The sequence below is a fragment of the Lissotriton helveticus genome, chromosome 11 (genome assembly GCF_964261635.1).
Source record: "Lissotriton helveticus chromosome 11, aLisHel1.1, whole genome shotgun sequence".
NCBI lineage: Eukaryota > Metazoa > Chordata > Amphibia > Caudata > Salamandridae > Lissotriton > Lissotriton helveticus.
Window position 1 is genome coordinate 1,069,350,635 of NC_136072.1, and position 19,026 is coordinate 1,069,369,660.

Consider the following 19,026-nt stretch of genomic DNA (forward strand, 5'->3'; position numbering starts at 1 on the left):
TACATATGGCCCTATGTTGTTTAGTGTATGCTGCAGTGAGGTGTCTAGATCAATAAGAGTAGAATCACATCATCCACATATGCCAGGGCTTTATATTCCTGTCTTTTGCAATTAACACCACTTACTAGTATACTTTCTCTAAATTGAATAAATAGAGGTTCCAAATGACTTAAATGATTAAAAATGAATGGCGCCATCCATGCCTAGTATGCCTTATAAAGAGAACTCCCCGGAATGTCGTGAATGTGCATTAAAAAAATCAAACCTGGAAAGCCAAATGCTATTAAGGATGTGCTCACTCTTTCTAATGTCTTTTCTCCATATAGGCTGAAACCACCTGTTTTAGTGTCTGAGTTTTCCACAATATTTAATAAAGTTCCAACCCGTCTTCAATTGTTGAATTTTAATAGACCGTTTCTTACATTAGGTGGCAAGGTTGGAGCGTAACTATCACGTGAGCAAACGTGATCTGGAAAAGATCCAGGCAGAGCTGGCGGCCCTTCAAAGTGAGCTGAGAGCTTTGGGTGAGAAGTACGAGGCAGCCATAAATGAAAAACAACAGCTGCAGGAGGAAGCTGAAATCATGGAGAGGAGACTGATCGCCGCTGACAAACTCATTTCTGGTTTGGGATCAGAAAACATAAGGTATGATTAATAGTCCAGTACATTTGCTGCTTGTTTGTTGCAGGTGTTTTCTTTAAAGAGACCTCTCTTCAGCCATCTCTCCCTGTTACTTTATTACTTCACATAATGCCCTTATCTTCTCCAAGCACCTTCTCCACTTTTATTCTCTGATTTAGGGCCAGATGTTGGTGAATTCTGTTTTCGAACTCTTAAATACCGATTCATACCGAATCAGTATTTTAGAATCGGAAAACGGGATGTAGGGAAAAACAAATCGGAAAAAAATACCGATTCGGTAACACTCGGAATATGTAATCGGTATTTACCGAATCGGTATTTTCCGAATCGGTAAATACCGATTCGGTAATACCCATTCATTTCTATGGTCCTCCTGGCAAATTGGAATGAATTGGATTTACCGATTCGGTAAATACCGAATCGGAAATTAAAAAAATAACCCATGTGAGCCTGTGAACCAATCGGGAACACCGACCACACCCCACAACAAAGCTACAGAGGAACCAACCAATCAGATGCAACCACCCCTCCCCAGTACCTGGGAGTGGCCACACCCATGCAGGTGCAAAGCAACTGAACTGTTTGGAGAGCAGGAGACAAGACAGAGGCGCAGGCTTCCCTGAGCATACCTGAGTAGCAGAATGGAGACCCAGGATGGCCAGAAGGATGCAGCTGAGCGCAGGAGGAAAATCAAATTCAGCCCAGCAGAACTGCAGGTGCTGGTTGAGGAGGTGGTTAAACATCACACCCAAATTTTCGGAAAACAGTCTCTGCATGTTGCAGAGTCTGTGAAACGTAACACCTGGCTTGACATCCAGTCCAAGGTCAATGCCATTGGGGGTCATCCACAGGGACATAGATGACCTCAAAAAAAGATGGTACGATCTGCGGATCATCACAAAGAAAAAACTTGCAGCACAGAGAAAAGAAGCTGGAGCCACAGGTGAAGGGAAAAACAGAGCACCAAGACTGACAGACCTTGAGGAGCTGGTTGAATCCACCCTGGAGCCGGAAAGTATCCATGGGATTGGCGACGGTGACAGCTCTGTCAGAGCTGCAAGGAAACGAGGTAAGATGCATGGACATTAATCCTCACCCATTTCCCTGTCCCCCTTCCCCACTGTGTGTGTCTGCATCACACTCCAGAACGAGTTTTACTTATGTCCAGCAATGCATCATGGGAGACATAGTCATAGGTACATACATCAATGCAGTCACCATAGAATTCAGCAAGGCATGCCACACACTACTTCCAGAAGCAGATGAAGACTAGGCAATTATGTGATAGGAATGTGATTTAATTAGGACACACAGGTGAACTACACCACTGCCCTAATGTCCATATCTGTCCACAGGAGAGTCATCACGCAGTACAGCACAGGAGAGGGAGGAGAGGGCACCGACAACTGAGAGGAGGGAGAAGATAAAAGAAAGAGCAGGTCAAAGCGCTGTTCAGCAAGACAAAACCACAGCGCAGGCAGCCACTACACCTGAGCGACCCACCACACCACAGCCTCAGTCACCTCTGTTGTTTGGGACACAAGAGTTAGAACCAGCAGCACTTTCCCCCACACCAACATCACAGTCATCTGTGCAGGTAAGGGCAAGGAGGCTTCATGTGCCCCCTCTCAGGATTCTGGAAACGTCTGATGAGGAAGATGAGGAGGGTGACATTCCAAGTACTCCACCTGTGGCTGACAACGCTGGGCAGCAGACTACTTCTGGAGCTGTGCGGGCCAGTGTCCGAGGCCGTAGGGCACGGGAGAGAGGTGAAGGCCAGGATGGAGAGGGGGTCTTCTGCGGTCTTGAGGCCACCAAGGTAAAAGTCCAGCCCCTGCAGGCAAAGGCAATTTTAGCAGTTCACAGGCAGGTGCGCAGTATAAATTGCAAGATGTCAAACATAGACCAGGGTATTGGCAACATGACAGAGAGCATGCAGTCCATGGCAAAGGGGATGACGGACATGACCCAGTGCATGAGTGCTCTCTGCGAAAAATTAGCTAGAGACCACTCAGAGAGGCGCAGGGATCGTCAGTGTATGCGGCAACAGACAAAAGCAATGAACCGCTTTGCAACTGCAACGTCCCTGCTGTGCCGGCGTTCTGTCGCCATGCAGGATGCAATTGTGCACTGTTGCACGGATTTGTCAAGGGGGATGGGGAGAGTCACCTCGGCCATGGAGCTGATGCTCACACAACAGGCAGCCACTGCTGGAGACACAGGTGTCGGGGAAACAGAAGACTTCACCAGGAGGAGTGGCTCTAGCACTCCTGTCCCTGACATGCGTAGGAGCAGCAGGGGCCAATCTGCTGAACCAGGCACCACCGAAAGCGTTGAGACCCAGCCTTGTGCATCCCGCACTGTAGTGCGTGGACGCAAACGTTGAAAGTGCCCTCAACCCACAGGACAGGTCACGGTGAGGTTAACTGTGACCACCCAGTCATAATAATAGACATTGCAATACCATGGTCTGGGATTATTTAAATGCCGTAGTGACAATTAAACTACGTACTTCAAATACTAAGCCTGTCTGTGTCTCCTTACTTACTTAGAAATATCGGCGTGTGATCTCTGCCCGTCTCAGTCTCCCATCTGTTGCTGGTGCTGCTCCTTTTGCATAGGGCTCTGCCTGTTCTGTGCCATCATCAATGTCCTCATGATGTGTGATCTCCACCTATGTGCCTTCCTTGGTGGCAAGATTGTGCAACATGGCACAGGTCGCTATCATTTTGCAGCACAGGTTTGGAGTATACTGGCGTGCACCTCCGTTCTTGTGGAGGCAACGGAACCTGCTCTTGAGGAGTCCAAATGTGTGTTCAACAACGTTGAGAGTCGATCCGTGGGCCACATTGTAACTCCTCTCACTCCTGGTAGATGGATTGAGGTAGGGGGTGAGCACAAAGGGCCGCAGGGCATATGCGCTATCGCCTAGGTGGAAAAGACAGTGCCATTAGTTACATACTCATGATACATTCATCTGCTATGACTATCAGGGTGTGTCACAGTCATTTACCTAGCAGGTATCCGTCCCCAAACTCTCCAGCAACAAGGCGTGTGTAAATCTCACTGTTCTGATAGATACATCTGCCAGTGGATTCCTCACCTTGTGAATATCCCCTTGCGTCAGCAACATTCGGAAATTCTTTTTGTAGCCTCGCGCCGACGTGGACGACGTCACAGAGGCACGACACCTCACGCGACTCCGACACCATAATAGGCCCACGCCGGCGTGATGTCATCAGTTCCCTTTTTTCCGCGTCTTCGACGCTAACGGTTTTCAAGGGATTGTCTGTAGCTTTATTGTAACTTTGTTACTTTGTATTTTCTCTGGTGTCTTCTTCGTCTTCTGTCGTGATGACTTCGAAGAAGACTGGATTTAAGGCGTGCGGAGAATGTAACAAGATGATGTCTATCACGGATCCGCACGAGTGCTGTGTTTGGTGCTTGAGCTCCGATCATGACGTCGAAGATTGTCCTTCGTGTAAGAAGATGACTCCGAAGGCTCTCTGGGAGAGGGAGACGAAACTCCTCTTGGCAAAGTTGAAGAGCAAAAAAGATAAAAAAGAGTTTGAGGTCGCGAACTCGGCGTTCGAGGTCGAAGTCTCGGAGGAAGAAGGTTGTTGAGGAAGAAACATAAGAAGAGGAGTCATGAGTCTCGCCATCATTCTGAAGAAGACTCGAGTTCAAGGCCGAAGTCGCAGGTGAAGTTACTTCGAAAGGAGGCAGAGGCCTCCACTTCGGAAGTGCAGGTCTCGCAGGGTGAGGCTTCGCGTGCAGCTTCGCCTGTGTCTCCGAAGCAGTTGCCGATTCCTTCTCCGAATCCATCCCATCCTTCTGATCATGAAGATGAAGATGAAGGTGAGGAGGAAGAAGAAGAAGATGTGGGCGAGGCTTTGTTGCCTGTGGGTTCGTCGACCCCGGTGCACCAGCCTGAAGTGGAGGCCGAAGTCGTGAAGACTCCGCTCCCTCAAGAGCAACCTGGGAGCTTTTATCCAGCCTTTCCAGCTCCAGGTCAGGATCCTACCCAGTTCCTGAATGCCATGTATGGAGTTTACTCCAGGGCAATGTACCTCTCTGGTGCACCGGTTGGTCCCACGGGTCCATTGGCGTTTAATCTGGGCGTCCCCCAGGCTTATGCTCCTGCGCCTTTTATGCCTTTCATGCCGGCTCCAACTCCGCATTGGCATTTTCCAGCGCCTTCGACGCCGAAGCCTCTGAGGCTGGTCCCATCGACGCCGAATCCATCGACGCCGATTCCCTCGACTCCGTTGCCGAATCCAGTTCGTCCTCGGGGTAAGCTGCCTCTTCCGACTTAGAGTTCGGCGTCGGTTCCGGCTCTGGTGGGGTCGGTCCCGGATCCGTCGACTTCGTTTATGAAGGAGAGGTTGAGGCGCGAGGCACAGAGGCTTCTGGAAGACGAGAGGTATCGGGACGAAAATTTGGAGGAAAGTGAACTACAGGATTCGGAGGATCCTTTTGATGACCTGAGAGAGTTTAGTGGTCTTGAGCTGTCTCCTGAGTGGGATTTGGCCTCGGTATCTGACGTGCCTTCCAAAATGTGACACCTTATCACGTTGTAATTAAGAAGGCTGCAGACTTGTTGAATATTACTCTGCCTACTGCTGAATACAAGTCTAACATTCTAACTGAGGTTCTTCACTCTCCTTCCTCCGGTATTGAACCAATGCTTCCATTCAATGACGCTTTGGCTGAGCCCATTTATGAAGTTTGGAAGAAACCTCTGACAGCTCCTGCTGTTTCAAGGGCTGTTGCGAGGAGGTATAGAGTGGCACCTGGTGACCCGGACTTTTTGTCAACTCACCCCCTGCCGGAAAGTTTGGTTGTGCAGGCTGCCTGCTCAAAAAAGTCTACGGGTGCTTTTCTGCAGGTTCCTGGGGAAAAGGAGAAAAAGGAAACAAGACCAGGCGGCAAATAAAATATTTTCATCAGCCAGCATGGCGCTGAAGTCTACAAATGCAACTTGCCTGATGGGTACATACATCCATGCGTTGATGGATTCCGTCAAACAGTTGGTGCCTAAAATTCCTGAGAACGATAGAAAGGATTTTCAGGAGGTTATCTCTGACACTCAGGCTGCGGCAAGGCAGGTAATCCAGAGTGGGCTGGACACGGCTGATTCAGTGGCCACAAGTAGAGCTGCGTGGTTGAAATCTTCAGAATTCTCTGTGGATGTTCAGTCTGCTTTGATGGATTTGCCCTTTGATGGGTCAGGATTGTTGGGTAAAAAGGCTGACGCTGCTTTAGAACGGTTTAAAGACAGCAGAGCGACAGCGAAGTCTTTGGGCCTTCAGACCAGGGGCTCTTTTGAAAAGCTATTCAAAGGATTTGGCAAATCTTCCTTTCGTTCCTACAAACAATCGCAGCAGCAGCAGAATACGCTGTACAGGTCATACAGGGGCAGAGAGAGAGCTTGTCCTAGAGGTCGCCAAGCCTCCTCCTCCTCCTCTTCCCCTTCCCAGCCCCCTGCCACCGCAGCAAAGCAGCCCTAGATCCACCATTCCGGATCATGTGGGCCCAGTGGGGGGCCGGCTTACCCATTTTCTAAGAGATTGGGAATTGATTACATCGGATCTCTGGGTTCTCAATCTCGTGGAGAATGGGTATGCTCTTCCCTTTCGGGATTTTCCCCGCAATTACCCTCCTTGCCAGGGTTCGGAGGACCGCCTGTTACTCCTGTAGGAAGAAGTCCTGGCACTGTTCAGAAAAGGGGCGATAGAGGTGGTCCCGGAGCAGGAGAGGGGTCAGGGATGCTACTCCCGGTATTTTCTGATTCCCAAGAAGGATGGAAGACTTCGTCCTATCCTGGACTTCAGGATCTTGAATCTTTACCTGAAACAGGAGAAATTCAAGATGCTCACCCTTGCACAGGTTCTTCAAGCGCTGCTGGAAGAAGACTGGATGGTGTCGATCGACTTACAGGATGCGTATTTTCATATTCCCATCCTGAAGTAGCACAGAAAGTATCTCCGTTTCACGGTTGGGTCGCAACACTACCAGATTGCGGTCATTCTGTTTGGTCTTACTACTGCACCTCGAGTTTTCACCAAGGTGATGGCTGTGGTGGCTGCACATCTCAGAAGATCGGGAATACCGGTATTCCCGTATGTGGATGATTGGCTGATCAAGGCGGATTCTCCAGAGATAGTGCTCCATCATCTGCAAGAGACAACTCAGTTGTTGTACAGGTTGGGTTTTTCGATAAATGTACCCAAATCTCACCTGGTGCCCTCCCAGCGCAACCTGTTCATAGGTGCGGTACTGGACACTACTGTGTGTCGTGCATTCCCTCCTCCTCAAAGGATTTGCGACATACAGGAGATGATTCCTTTATTTTACAATGGAGCGGTCGTTCCAGTCATGAAGGTCCTTCGCCTGCTCGGTCTGATGGCTTCTTGCATTCTGTTGGTCAACCATGCACGTTGGCACATGAGGGCACTCCAGTGGTGCCTCCGCAGGCAGTGGTATTAGCACAGTGGAGATCTCAGGGAGTCAGTGAGGATCTCGAGAGAAACTGCAGCGGAGCTGTCTTGGTGGAGCGTGGAAGGCAATCTATCACAAGGAAAGCCTGTTAAGCTACCTCCATCGGTGGCCACAGTGATTACGGATGCGTCCACTCTAGGGTGGGGTGCTCATCTGGGGGATCTGGAGATCAAGGGTCTTTGGTCTCCAGAGGAGAGGTTGCTTCATATCAACCTTCTAGAGTTGTGGGCGATACGTCTGGTGCTCAAGGCCTTCCTCCCTTCCCTTCACGGTCAGTAGGTTCAGGTCCTGACGGACAACACGACCGCGATGTGGTATGTCAACAAGCAGGGAGGAGTGGGGTCTCAGTGTCTCAGCAGGGAGGCTCTGCGTCTCTGGTCCTGGGTTCAGGACCATCAGATTTGTCTGGGGGCAAATCTTTTGGCCGGAGTTCTGAACGTTCGTGCAGACAATCTGAGTCGGCAGTTCTCCGCCGACCACGAGTGGATCGAAACGCCGTCGACTACTCAGCAAGACCATAGGCGCTCCCCACAAAGTGGTTCACGCAGAAAATCAACATTAGAATAACCATTCAAAATCATCTGGAACCACTCTGTCTTTATTCACTGTACATATCTATGCACTAGTCACCTTGCGCCGTCCACGCTGACCACATTGTCACCTGCATCGCCTCCGTGTTTTTCACTCACACACTTGAGCACCTAGTACAATTTGGGTTGTTTTCAATTTTCTATTTTGTATTCTGCAGTGCTGATACAACTGCTGTATGTTTTGACCCCTTATCTAAATTGTTTACATAAATGATGCCATGAGCACAATCTACAATCAAATAGAGTCTCCTTGTTTCACTCTGGATAATGTTGTATTCATATCCTTACTAATTGTCTTCAAATTATACCAGTTGAGACACCATGTGTTATATATAGTTCTCTACCCCAATCACAACACGGTTGATGGGTTAATATTCCTGTGCTTGAATACAAGATTGTGAGCAGCTGCATCGCTGCGAGAGTTGGACCCCTTGGACTCTCCTTTCGTATTAACTGTGTAATCCTATACTCTGTCTGATACTCTAATTTTCACTCAGAATGTCTAAGGAGTCTCTATCCTATTCAGAGGAATACATTCAAACTCTTATGGGTGGCCCTTCTCTTCTTTCTGGTCCACCCATCTCCACATCCACCACCAATCCTCCAAACAATTCCCGTGTACTTCTAGAAAAACTAGAGAAACTTAAGAAAAAACAAATTAGAACTGATCTACATGCCCGTATGTTAACAGACTACCTTCGTTCTGGCGTAATCCCAGTCGGCCTCCAAATCCGGAACACCCCTGCCCTCTTTACCCAGGATCCCAAATTCCGCACCAGCTTCAGCCACCTGTCCACCACCTGCTCTCGCCACTGGATGGTGTTGGGCATTAATACAGCCATCGAACACAGCCGACAGGAACTTAAAGAAATTGAAGAACTTAAACAACTGATCTCGGCTGATTCTACTATCCCTGATGCGAAAAGTCTTTTAGAGAAAGTCAATACCACCATTTCCACCTTTAGCACCTTCGAACTTAACAAAAAAGCTACCAAAATACAAAAGGACATCAAATTCTATAAAGTGGAACAAACCTACCCTTACCTCAACGAGGAGTTCTATAACACACCGTACATTCCTCCAAGAACCAAAAACTGGGGTAGATTCAGAAATAATCAACGGATTACCTTCTCTGATTCATCGAACACCTCTGCTGAAGAGTCGGACCCAGGAGAAGGTTCTAGCTCCACAAGATTGACCAACAGACCACCACCCCTACTCCCCCAAGGTTTTTTAGGACAGGGCCGCGGACGCGGCAAACCTGCAGCACGACCGCCCAGAGCTTGCCAGTATCAACCTCCACTGGCAGGAGAGAGACAGACACGCAACCGCTTCTACCAATGGGGCCCTCCACAATAATCGCTCCAGTAGCTGGACCTAGCCCTCCAATTGACAGTATGTCTACTACCTTCAACAAAGATACTATACCCATCTTCAACCTATCGGACCAAGTCCTGACTAATGAAGAAACTCGCATCCTTTCTCGAGGCCTTAGCTTCGTTCCTACTGAGCGGACCAACTATCTGGAATTACAGTCGAGTCTACTAAGGTTCTTCCGCAGAATACGTTTAAGACAATTCTTTATAAATGAAGCAGAACCTAATGAACCAGTGATCCAACGTTTTCATCCGGCCTCCACCTTTAATCCTCCTTCTGCCACAATGCCAGATTCTGGCCTTTGAACGTTTGGTACTTTGTGACATCGCTGAACTACAATCCCAACCACAATTCGTCCCCTATAACATCTCCCTCTCGGAAAAACAGGCACTACTGACCCTCAAGAACAATACGGACATCATCATTAAACCCGCGGATAAGGGTGGCGGCATCGTCGTGATGCAAGCTGATAAATACGACCGTGAAATCAAACGCCAGCTCAACAATGCTGATCACTACCGTCCTCTTACAAAAGACCCACTCCAAGATATCAGACAAAAGATCTTGAGTGTGACAGAGCAAGCTAAATCAATGGAAATTATAACACACAAGGAATTTCTCTTCCTCAACAACCCCCACCCACGCACACCGGTCCTATACGTCCTGCCTAAAATCCATAAGGATCGCCTCAATCCGCCCGGACGTCCCATTGTGTCCGGTTGCGGATCGATTCTAGAACCCATTGGGAAGTACATTGATGCCATTCTTAAAGAATTCGTCCCCACCACTGACACCTTCATCAGGGACACTACAGATCTAATCAATACTATTGAAGACCTAAACTACGACATGGAACATGATCTCATGGCAGGATTAGATATTGAATCCCTGTACACGAACATTCCCCACTCCGAAGGTTTACAGGTGATCGAATCTCTCCTACAGGCCAGATCCAGTCCCACCAAGATACCCACTGACTTCATTATGGGCCTTCTACGCATTGCACTGCAGAACAATTATTTTCTTTACAGAGACACTTTTTATTTACAGATTAAGAGAGTCTCCATGGGCGCTTGCTTTGCCCCTAATTTTGCAATTCCCTATGTACACCATATGGAAAAAACCTTGATCCTACAAACGAGCAACCCTTTTTGTAACAACATAAGCCTATGGCGTCGGTATGTAGACGACATCCTGTTGCTTTGGAATGGTACAAAAGAGGCTCTCACCGCCTTTATAGACTGGCTCAACCAGTCGCAGGAACATCTACGTTTTACATGTGAGTGCAAAAATAATGATTTACCCTTCTTAGATGTAACAATACATGCCGAGGAAGGTAAACTGGGCACCTGCCTCTTCCGAAAGCCAATGGAGAGAAATACACTACTCCAATATACCAGCTACCACCCACGAGGACTCAGAGATGGCCTGCCATTTGGCCAATTTCTTCGAATTAGAAGAAACTGTAAGTGGCGTCAGGACTACTTTCGTGAAGCAGAAATCCTAGCAAAAAAACTGATTGCAAGAGGATACCAGAAACGGCTTGTATCAAGGGCCTGCAAAAGAGCATGGTATTGCCACAGGGAACATCTGCTCACCAGCCAAACAAAAAAGCCCATAAAAAGAATCCCGTTTGTGTCGAGATTTAGCCCCAGCAGTAACAAAGTGGCGAAAATCATCAACAGAAACTGGTCCATCCTTCGCCCATTTGAACCATTTAAAGAAGAACCCCTCTTCTCATATCAACGCGGGGACAACCTGTCCTCACATCTGGTGCATGCAATCACTTCGCCGGAAAAGACAACGGACCGCCACACCATCACGGCCGCATGGGGTCTACCGCCAGTACTGGGACATTTCAAATGCCAGAATTGTTTGGTTTGTGATCTCACTACTAACACTAAAGTGTTCAAATATAAAGACAGAACCCACTCCCTGAAAAACCACACTAACTGCAGATCCACCAATGTGATCTACGCAATTGAATGCCCATGCAAATTACTCTACAGGATTGTCCAACATAAAATTCGGATCAACTGCAAAGTCACCACGGTTTCCTTGGTATCACACTACCTGGACAAAAACCACAAGGACACAGACATCAATTGGCAGGTGATTGAGCAAATGACACTACCCATAAGAGGTGGAGACATCAGATCCCTCCTAAACAGGAGTGAGTGTAAATGGATGACATTGTGCGATTCAGTTAACAATGAACTGAACACTATTGATGAGTGGAACAGTACCATCTCCATTTGAATCCGCATATCCCATCTCTCCTTCTCTAATTGCTGAACCTGTGCAACACTGGCACTTCTAGTTGCTGATTCTGTCCCACACCCTCAAGTTACCGAGCTGCTTAATTACCTTCCAATTGGCTTGTGCCCTGCTAAACTGTCCTAACCCCCCCCTTTTTTTCGATATACACACATCCTTCTCTAATGGCTTGTTCTACCCTACACTGGCCTCTCCAGGTTTCATGATCCTTAATTGCTCCTCATGCAATTGTGCTCCGTATAAATGTCCTTTTCCCTACCACTGCCCCTTCCGATCTACACTTCAAATAATGTACTGATCATGTATATTGTGTGGAATTGCCGTCGGTTGTAATTAATTTGTGTATGTATTTAATTTGCGTTTGTATTCGATTTACAAAGTCACACACGACATGAAGGCCGTTTCTGAACCCTCAGCGCACACATTCCTTTACTTGTCATTCCGTGACGCGTCCCTCTACCTATCTAGCCACATCGCCAGCCTCCCCCCCCACCCCCTTGCCCTGGTGCACCAATCACTACTAGACTTTCATGGCCCGGACGAGTCGCGTCATTCAGTCTCCTCCCCCGGACAATCCCCTTTTAGCTTTCAGTTCCTGCCTTGGTTCCCCTAGCAACGCCAGGACAGCTTGCGATTCGCACGACTGCAAGCAAAGAGAGGTATGGGTTCCCGTCACCTCTGAGACAGGCGCTTCTTATGAAACTGGCCACAGCAGCGGCCCCTTTTTACGCTTATCCTGACCTCCCCGCCTTATCTCCCCAGATTCATTCTCCTCGAAGCGCCGATCACGTTGGGATCGGCCGATTCCAATCGTCATTCCTGACTACCCACAAGGTACTTGGACTATTCCAGCCCTCGCGGACCAGCCCTGCCGATCGGACCCCCCCATTTACCGATCTTCAATTTGACACGGTGAGTGCCCGGACAACGCCTGTGCACACACCCAGTGCCCCCTCCCCCCTCTGATATCCTTTCTTTCCATCCCTAGATTATCGCTGGCCATACTCCTGTTTTGCCCTGACGTTCCGGACGCCGACCGACACGTCTACTCCACCTGACCCAGGTAGCTCCCACGGTTATCTTGTAGCTTCCCTGGGAGCCCGGCTCCAATCCCATAATCTTCCCGCAGGCACTAACGCCCCTCAGTTGGGTTCCTTCCATATATGCGACCCACCACGCCCCACCTAACTTCTACAGTACCACGTACGGGTTCCTTCTCCCCCCCCCCACCAGGAGCCGTCCTGTCGTAGTTTTAATAACTTCTGGCCCTTCTTCCCTTGACCAGCCCAACCCCTCATCTCCCTTTTCTTTCTCCCTTGTACAGCACTGCTAGCAACCCCACCCAGTCCTGATGATGATCCCAATGAAAGTGGATCAAAACGCCGTCGACTACTCAGCAAGACCATAGGCACTCCCCACAAAGTGGTTCATGCAGAAAATCAACATTAGAATACCCTTTCAAAATCATCTGGAACCACTCTGTCTTTATTCACTGTACATATCTATGCACTAGTCACCTTGCGCCGTCCACGCTGACCACATTGTCACCTGCGTCGCCTCCGTGTTTTTCACTCACACACTTGAGCACCTAGTACAATTTGGGTTGTTTTCAATTTTCTATTTTGTGTTCTGCAGTGCTGATACAACTGCTGTATGTTTTGACCCCTTATCTAAATTGTGTACATAAATGATGCCATGAGCACATGCTACAATCAAATAGAGTCTCCTTGTTTCACTACGGATAATGTTGTATTCATATCCTTACTAATTGTGTTTAAATTATACCAGTTGGGACACCATGTGTTATATGTAGATAGGCTTTCCTGTTCTTAGTTTCTATTTTTGGTAAATTCTGGTGTTTTTTTTTTCAGTGATTTCAATATCTTAAAAAACAGTTGTTATCAGTGGTTACACATTTTCGCGCCACTAAAAAAACCAGAAAAAGTTTTTTTTACGGTGTTTATGGATCATTTTGCTTTTATTATTGCTTGCTTTCTGCACTGAAAGAACATAGTATATAGACAGTGTACTTATAGTGTATATGAGGTCCAAATAGAGTTTTGCAAATTAATCTTATTGTAGTACACCATACAATACTTTTTCAGTGAGTCTTTGGGTCATGTGCGCTTGCTCTTTCCTTCCCATGTAAACTTCTGTGAAAAGGCCCTCTCAGCATTCTTAGCCCATTAGGCTGAGAACCATGAGCTAAGGGACACAGTTTGGATGACTCTTTCTTTGATGCCACATAAAGCACAAAATGATAAATATTTGCATTTTAGTTCCTGTGCATTAGAAACCAGTGCACCAGAATGGACTAAAAAGTCAATAGCATCCCTCATTAACTCTTAAGATTGTAAAGATGCTTTCAGCATACCATCTAACAAGTGGCAAGGATCTACTACAGGGAATCACTTCAGCTCGGGTATCAATTTTGACAGGTCATCACACAACTTTTTTATATACGTAGCTGAATCACTGCAAATACAAACAATATCACTCCAATCTCTGTTTAACTTGGAAAGAACGTTTTTTGCATAGCATTACAAGTGACACTGCATTCCATGTTTTGCAAAAGCCTGGTGTCATGTTTTCACCACTATCCCAGATGCTTGGTGATATATATACTTGTCACTATACCTTGCATTGAATGTTTAAAGCCTGATGTGTTGGCAATTCACCTACTATCAATACTGACCCACTAGAAACTATGGTCTTATGTATTAAGTGTTTTTACCCATTCTCTGTGGGTAAATGTGATGACACATATTAGGAAAGATTTTTATGAAACCAGCCACTTTACCTATCGGTGAAAGAATCAAATGCAGCCAAAATATCAAATATGTTTGATATTTCCTGATTCGCTATAGTTTATAAAATAATTAAACTAGACCTAAAACATGAAACTAAACCCTGCATCTTTAGACCAAAGGACACAAAACTGAAAAAGTAAAAGGAAGAAGAAACAATATTTCTGATAGATACATCTGCCGTGTGGATTCCTCACCTTGTGAATATCCCCTTGCGTCAGCAACATTCGGAAATTCTTTTTGTAGCTTCGCGCTGATGTGGACTTGGACTTCATAGAGACACGGCATCGCTGGCGACTCCGCTGACGTCACCGACGCCTACAATAGGCCCACGCCGGCGTGATGACATCAGTTCCCTTATTTCCGCGTCGTCGACGCTAACGGTTTCGGGATACTCAGTAGCTTTTGGTAACTCTGTTACTGTTTTTCTTCGTTTCTTTACTCTTTTGCCTCTTTGTCTCATTATTATGTCGACAAAGATAACTGGATTTAAACCCTGCAGGGAGTGCGGAAAGATGATGTCCGTTACGGACCCACACCAGGACTGTATTTGGTGTCTGAGCTCCGACCACGACGTGGATGGATGTTTGTCGTGTCAAAAGATGAATCCAAAGGCCCTACGAGAAAGAGAGACCAAACTTCTTGTGGCAAAACTGAAAGCCGATAAAGGAAAGAAGTCTTCGAAATCCCGCTCGAGGAAGTCGAGTTCGAGGTCAAGATCTCGAGAGGCGTCGGCTTCGAAGTCTTCATCGGATCATGCTTCGAGTTCGCATAAGAAGCATAAGAAAAGGAGACATTAATCTCGACGTCATTCCGGTGAGAAATCTGGCTCGAGATAGAGATCACCCAAGAAGGTTAAATCGAAGGTGATCCCGCCACAAGAGGTTTCGGATCGAGAAGGCGAGGCTTCGCCTTCGGAGTCGCAAGTTCAATCTCCGACTCCGGTTTCCGATCCGACTCCGATACCATCTCCGGCTCAAGAAGAGATCGGTGAAGTTCCTAATGAGGAAGCGGAATCGGCTCCTTTTAATGAACCAGATTCGAATCTGCCTCGAGATCGACCTGAGGGTGATCATCCACCTTTTCCAGCACCAGGTCAGGATCCTTCAGCGTTCCTGAATGCTATGTATGGTGTATTCTCGAGGTCATGGTACCCCTCTGGTGCGCCTTCGGGTCCCATGGCATTTAATTTGGGTGTGCCTCACTCTTATGCCCCGGCGCCTTTCATGCCGTATATGCCGGCCCCGACTCCGCTGTGGCAGTACCCGACTCCACCGAGGTCGACGCCGATATCGACCCCGGCTCGACCGAAGTCGACGACTCCAGCACCGGCGTCGCCCGCTCCAAGCAAATCTCTGGAGCATCCTTCTAAGCCTTCGGATTCGGTACCGACGTCGGCTCCGGCGCCGTCGGAGTCGACAGTGGATCCGACTGCAATCCGTGTTAAACAGAGATCTAGGAGAGAGGCTCAACGTCTCCTAGAAGAACGAAAGTATTTTGAGTCTCATTCAGACTTGGAGGAAGGTGAACTGGATGAGAATTATTTCGAGGAGCTGGCTGATGCTAGTGGTCTTGAATTTTCCCCAGAGTGGGTGTTGCCATCAGGTCCGGATACGCCCTCTAAGGATGTTCAGCCATATCACGTGGTAATGAAAAAGGCTGCAGGACTTTTAGGTTTGACATTACCTACTGTTGAATTTAAATCAAATCTGCTTACTGAGGTTCTCCATTCACCGAGCTCAGCTGTAGAAGCATTACTTCCATTTAATGATGCGTTAACTGAGCCCATTATGGAGGTATGGAAAAAGCCTCTTTCTGCTCCTGCTGTCGCAAAAGGTGTGGCTAGGATATATCGAGTGGCTCCTAAAGACCCTGCCTTTTTATCATCTCACCCTTCTCCTGAAAGTCTGGTGATTCAAGCTGCGTGCTCAAAAAAGTCAGTTGGTGCTTTTCCCCAAGTGCCTGGTGACAAGGAAGCTAAAAAACAGGATCAAGTGGCCAAGAAAACTTTCTCCTCTGCAAGTATGGCGTTAAAAATCAACGAATGCCACTTGTCTTATGGGAAGGTATGTGCACGCACTTATGGACTCAATGCGTTTATTGATTCCAAAGGTTCCAGAAGACTGCAGAGGTGACTTTGAGGAAGTTTTGTCTGATACTCAAACGGCAGCTCGTCAGGTTATCCAGAGCGGTCTAGATACTGCATATTCTGTTGCAAGGATCATGGGCACTGCCGTTGCCACAAGACGTTCAGCTTGGCTAAAATCCTCTGATTTTTCTGCTGATGTGCAGTCTGCACTGTTAGATCTGCCTTTTGATGGTGAAGGACTCTTTGGCAAGAAGGCAGATACAGCCTTAGAGAGATTTAAGGATAGCAGGGCAACTGCTAGATCTCTTGGTCTTCAAGTGAGCGGTTCAACAACCAGGAAGTTCAGAGGTTTTGGACGCTCTTCTTTTCATACCTATAGACAAGGTCAACAACAGCAACAACAGCAGCAGCAACAAAATACCTTGTATAGGTCATACAGGGGAAAGCAAAGGGCACGTCCTCGAGGGCGTCAAGCCTCTTCCTCCTCCACCTCCTCCAACCCCCCAGCCACAGAAAAGCAGCCCTAGATCCGCCATTCAGGATCATGTGGGTCCGGTGGGGGGTCGGCTTACCCACTTTCTACGGGATTAGGAATCGGTTACATCAGATCTTTGGGTTCTCAATCTCGTAGAAAATGGGTATGCCCTTCCCTTTCGGGAATTCCCTCCCAATTCCCCTCCTTGCCAGGGATATTGCTCAGAGGAACATCTGTTACTCCTACAGGAGGTAGTTCAAACTCTATTAAGAAAGGGTGCGATAAAGGTGGTCCCAGAGCAGGAAAGGGGTCAGGGATGCTACTCCCGGTATTTCCTGATTCCCAAAAAGGATGGCAGGCTTCGTCCAATCCTGGATCTCAGGATCTTGAATCTTTATCTGAAACAAGAGAAATTCAAGATGCTCACCCTTGCTCAGGTTCTTCAGGCACTGCTGGAAGAAGACTGGATGGTGTCGCTCGACTTGCAGGATGCGTATTTTCACATCCCCATCCTGAAGTCGCACAGGAAGTATCTCCGTTTTACGGTGGGATCGCAGCACTATCAGTTTGCGGTCCTTCCGTTTGGGCTTACTACTGCGCCTCGAGTCTTCCCCAAGGTGATGGCAGTGGTGGCAGCGCATCTCAGAAGGTCAGTGATTCCTGTATTCCCTTATTTGGACGACTGGCTGATCAAAGCAGAGTCGTCAGAGAGAGTGCTCCATCATTTGCGAGAGACAACCCAGTTGTTGTACAGGTTGGGTTTTTCGATAAATGTACCCAAGTCTCACCTGGTGCCCTCCCAGCGCAACCTGTTCATAGGTGTTGTACTGGACACAACTGTATGTCGTGCATTCCCTCCTCCTCAAAGGATTCACGACATACAGGAAATAATTCCTTTATTTTACAATGGAGCGGTCGTTCCAGTCCTGAAGGTCCTTAGCCTGCTCGGGCTGATGGCTTCATGCATTCTGTTGGTCAACCATGCACGCTGGCACATGAGGGCGCTCCAGTGGTGCCTCCGCAGGCAGTGGTATCAGCACAACGGAGATCTCAGGGAGTCAGTGAGGATCTCCAGAGAAGCTGCGGCGGATCTGTCTTGGTGGGGCGTGGAAGGCAACCTGTCTCAGGGGAAGCCTTTTCAGTTGCCTCCTCCGGTGAAAACAGTGATAACGAATGCATCCAATTAGGGTGGGGTGTTCATCTGGGTGATCTGGAGGTCAAGGGTCTTTGGTCTCCAGAGGAAAGGTTGCTTCACATCAACCTTCTAGAATTGCAGGCGATACGCTTGGCGCTCGAGGCCTTCCTCCCCTCCCTTCGCGGTCGTTCGGTCCAGGTCCTGGCGGACAACACGACCGCGATGTGGTACATCAACAAGCAGGGAGGAGTGGGGTCGCAGTGTCTCTGCAGAGAGGCTCTGCGTCTCTGGTCCTGGGTTCAGGACCGTCAGATTTGTCTGGTGGCGAATCATCTGGCCGGAGTTCTGTACGTTCGTGCAGACATTCTCAGTCGGCAGTTCTCTGCCGACCACGAGTGGAGGCTTCACCCGGATGTGGTTCACGACATTTTTCAGATGTAGGGGACTCCTCGGGTGGATCTGTTTGCCACTTACGAGAATGCTCACTGCCTGTCTTTCTGCAGTCTCCAGTATCCGATGCAAGGAGCCTTGGGGGACGCGTTCCAGTTGAGTTGGGGAAATCAACTCCTTTATGCGTTTCCTCCCATACCTTTGATTCCTCGGGTTCTGAGGAAGATTCGCCAAGACCGGGCCCAAGTCATATTGGTTGCCCCGGACTGGCCAAGAAGGGTGTGGTATACAGATCTTCTCCACCTCTCCTCTCACCCGCCGCTCCGTCTCCCTCTCAGGGCAGACCTCCTCTCTCAGATGGAGGGGCAGGTTCTACACCCCCACCTCCAGACATTACACCTTCATGCCTGGAGATTGAACGGGGCAACCTGAATTACTTTTCCCTCCCGCCTGACGTTGTGGATGTCATCTTGTCAGCCAGGCATGACTCCACTAAGCCTATCTATTCTTATAGATGGTCAAAATTTGTCACGTGGTGTGGGGAGAAATCTATTGAACCTTTGAGAGCCCATTTGTCTGATGTTCTCCAGTTTGCCCTTTCTCTGGCACAACAGGGGCTTGCTGTTGCCACAGTGAAGGGCTATCTTTCAGCGCTGTCGGCATTTCTGTGTTTGCCTGACCAGCCATCTCTTTTTAAATCTCCTGTAGTTTTAAGATTATTGAAGGGCCTCACAAATAAGTTC

General features: G+C 48.1%; 1 protein-coding gene across 2 annotated transcripts in view; it reads left to right on the forward strand.

Annotated features, from left to right (window-relative positions):
• DNAH10 (dynein axonemal heavy chain 10) overlaps positions 1-19,026 on the forward strand; it is a 2,445,728-nt gene that overhangs the window by 1,923,708 nt on the left and 502,994 nt on the right. For both annotated transcript variants that reach the window (XM_078667623.1, XM_078667624.1), the window contains one exon: positions 428-645. In XM_078667623.1, the coding sequence (XP_078523749.1) occupies positions 428-645 (218 nt within the window). The remainder of the gene's footprint in view (positions 1-427; positions 646-19,026) is intronic.